The 1,981-nt window shown below is 54.1% G+C and overlaps 1 protein-coding gene across 1 annotated transcript in view; it reads right to left on the minus strand.

Annotated features, from left to right (window-relative positions):
* Positions 1 to 6: 6 nt before the first annotated feature.
* LOC108229648 (L-fucose kinase) overlaps positions 7 to 1,981 on the minus strand; it is a 14,705-nt gene continuing 12,730 nt past the window's right edge. The window contains exons 15-20 of the mRNA XM_037978289.1: positions 1,758 to 1,979; positions 1,488 to 1,607; positions 1,233 to 1,420; positions 1,028 to 1,127; positions 455 to 678; positions 7 to 182 (exon numbers count right to left, since the gene is read on the minus strand). Of these exons, the coding sequence (XP_037834217.1) occupies positions 108 to 182; positions 455 to 678; positions 1,028 to 1,127; positions 1,233 to 1,420; positions 1,488 to 1,607; positions 1,758 to 1,979 (929 nt within the window). The 3' untranslated portion in view covers positions 7 to 107. The remainder of the gene's footprint in view (positions 183 to 454; positions 679 to 1,027; positions 1,128 to 1,232; positions 1,421 to 1,487; positions 1,608 to 1,757; positions 1,980 to 1,981) is intronic.

Here is a 1,981-nt window from a genome sequence, read left to right on the forward strand (position 1 = left end):
CCAACCATCCAACCATCCAACCAACCAACCAACCATCCAACCATCAGACTTCTGTTCATCTCCAGCTGAAACCCAAACACGGTTCAGGAACCAGAACTCTTCTTGGCTCAGGTTCTTCGGTTCAGGATGGTGATTCCCTCTGAGTCCAGCTCCACCGAGTGAACGCTGACGTACCCCAGACCCTGAAACAAACCGCTCGGCATTATGGGATGTCTCCCAGCGTCTCTCCACAGATACAAACGATGTTTGTTCTGGTTTCTGGTTGAACTTTTATGGTATCAGTTCAGAATTCAGCCCGTTAAGTACCCAGAAAGTACCAGGGATGTACTTGATACTTTCCCAGTACACACCAGGTACTTCCTGAGTGTTTCTTGTACCTGCAGTAGTACTTACTGGACCGTATTATTTACTGCTACTCTTTGATGTTTGTGGGTTTTGTGGTTCTGGTTCTCACCGGCATTCTGTTGAGGACCTGCAGAACTGCCTCCTTCTGCCGGGGCTCCCGGGTCAGCAGGTAGAGGAAGCCGCCCCCGCCGGCGCCAGCCAGGCTCTGACCCAGGACCAGCGGCCTCAGCGCCTCCATCATGGCTCGGACCGACGCCGGCTCGCAGCCCGGAGCCATGAGCTTCTTCTGCTGCCACGAGCGGTCCAAACACTGACCCAGTCTGCCCAGAGAACCTGGGGGGAGTGTTAGGACACAAAGCATTCTGGGAAATGTAGGCAAACTGACTGAGCTGCAGCTGCTGCTCATTATTCAACAAATATTAACAGTTAGTGAATGTAAATAAATGTCAGAGTTGTTAGTTTTTCACAACGGACCGCCTGGTTCTGACTGGAGGGAAGAAAGTCCGCCAGCCAGGATCCGGATCCAAACCTGGATCCAGATCCTGGTTAAACATTAAAGTAAGAAGAAATAATTTCCCATCTTTATTTTTTTAATTCATCAGTTTGTGTTCTTGTTCATGAAGCTGAGGCTCCAGCTATACCCGGGTCCGAGCTGCAGGTTCTGGTTCTGGTGGAAACCCACCTTCTGAACACGCTCTGGCGCACTCCTCGGAGTTGGACACCAGCTGCTGCACGTTCAGAACCATCAGAGGCAGACGACTGTACCAGCTGCGAACCACGTCCTGCAGAGGATAAAAACATCCTGAAGCAGCGCCGCAGCTGCAGCGGGTCGGTTCTGACCCGAACTGACATCATCATTTTAAACTGCAGGCAGCAAGGTACCGGACCTGCAGCAGGTTCCGGGCCAGACGGGTCTTCCCGGTGTAAACCAGCAGGAGGTGCTGCTGCAAAGACACCAGAAACTCCTCAGGAGGACTCAGACGCTCCACCTCCACCTGCAGGGGCAGAACCGCCCGAGAACGACCCACTTTAACTCCGCCCACCAGACCGCCCACCTGGTCCTGCCAGCCGCCACCTGCAGGAGGAGGAGGAGGTTAAAGCAGACAGGAAGCAGGAAGCAGAGACCAGAGGAACCAGCAGACCTGTGGTGAGGATCTGCTCCAGGTGCAGGACTCCGTGGATCAGGGAGTCCGTGTCGTAGATCTGACCGGTGCATCTGTAGACCGCCGCTAACAGCGCCCCCGCCAGGATGCTGCTGGTTCCTGCAGAACAAGAACCCATCAGGTTCCTGAAGAGTTCCTTCATCTGTCCTCCAGTTTTTACTGACAGATCCGAGTTCTAACGTTGGTTCTGGAAACATCTGAATCTGCATCTGAATCTGAATCGGTTCTGTGGTTCTGTGGAGTTCTAACCCAGTCCAGATCCGGTCGGCAGCTCTGACCAGCTGTGAAGCTCCACCCCTCCGCCCCATCTCTGCATCAGCTGATGTTCCAGAGGCTGCTGGGAGGACAGAGACAGCAGGCCGCTGCAGACACACACGGCCTTCAGCAGCGCTCCTGCAACACGCACACACGCACACACACACACACACACACACACACACACACACACACACACACACACACACACACACACT

Source organism: Kryptolebias marmoratus, linkage group LG11, assembly GCF_001649575.2.
Source record: "Kryptolebias marmoratus isolate JLee-2015 linkage group LG11, ASM164957v2, whole genome shotgun sequence".
Classification (NCBI taxonomy): Eukaryota; Metazoa; Chordata; class Actinopteri; order Cyprinodontiformes; family Rivulidae; genus Kryptolebias; species Kryptolebias marmoratus.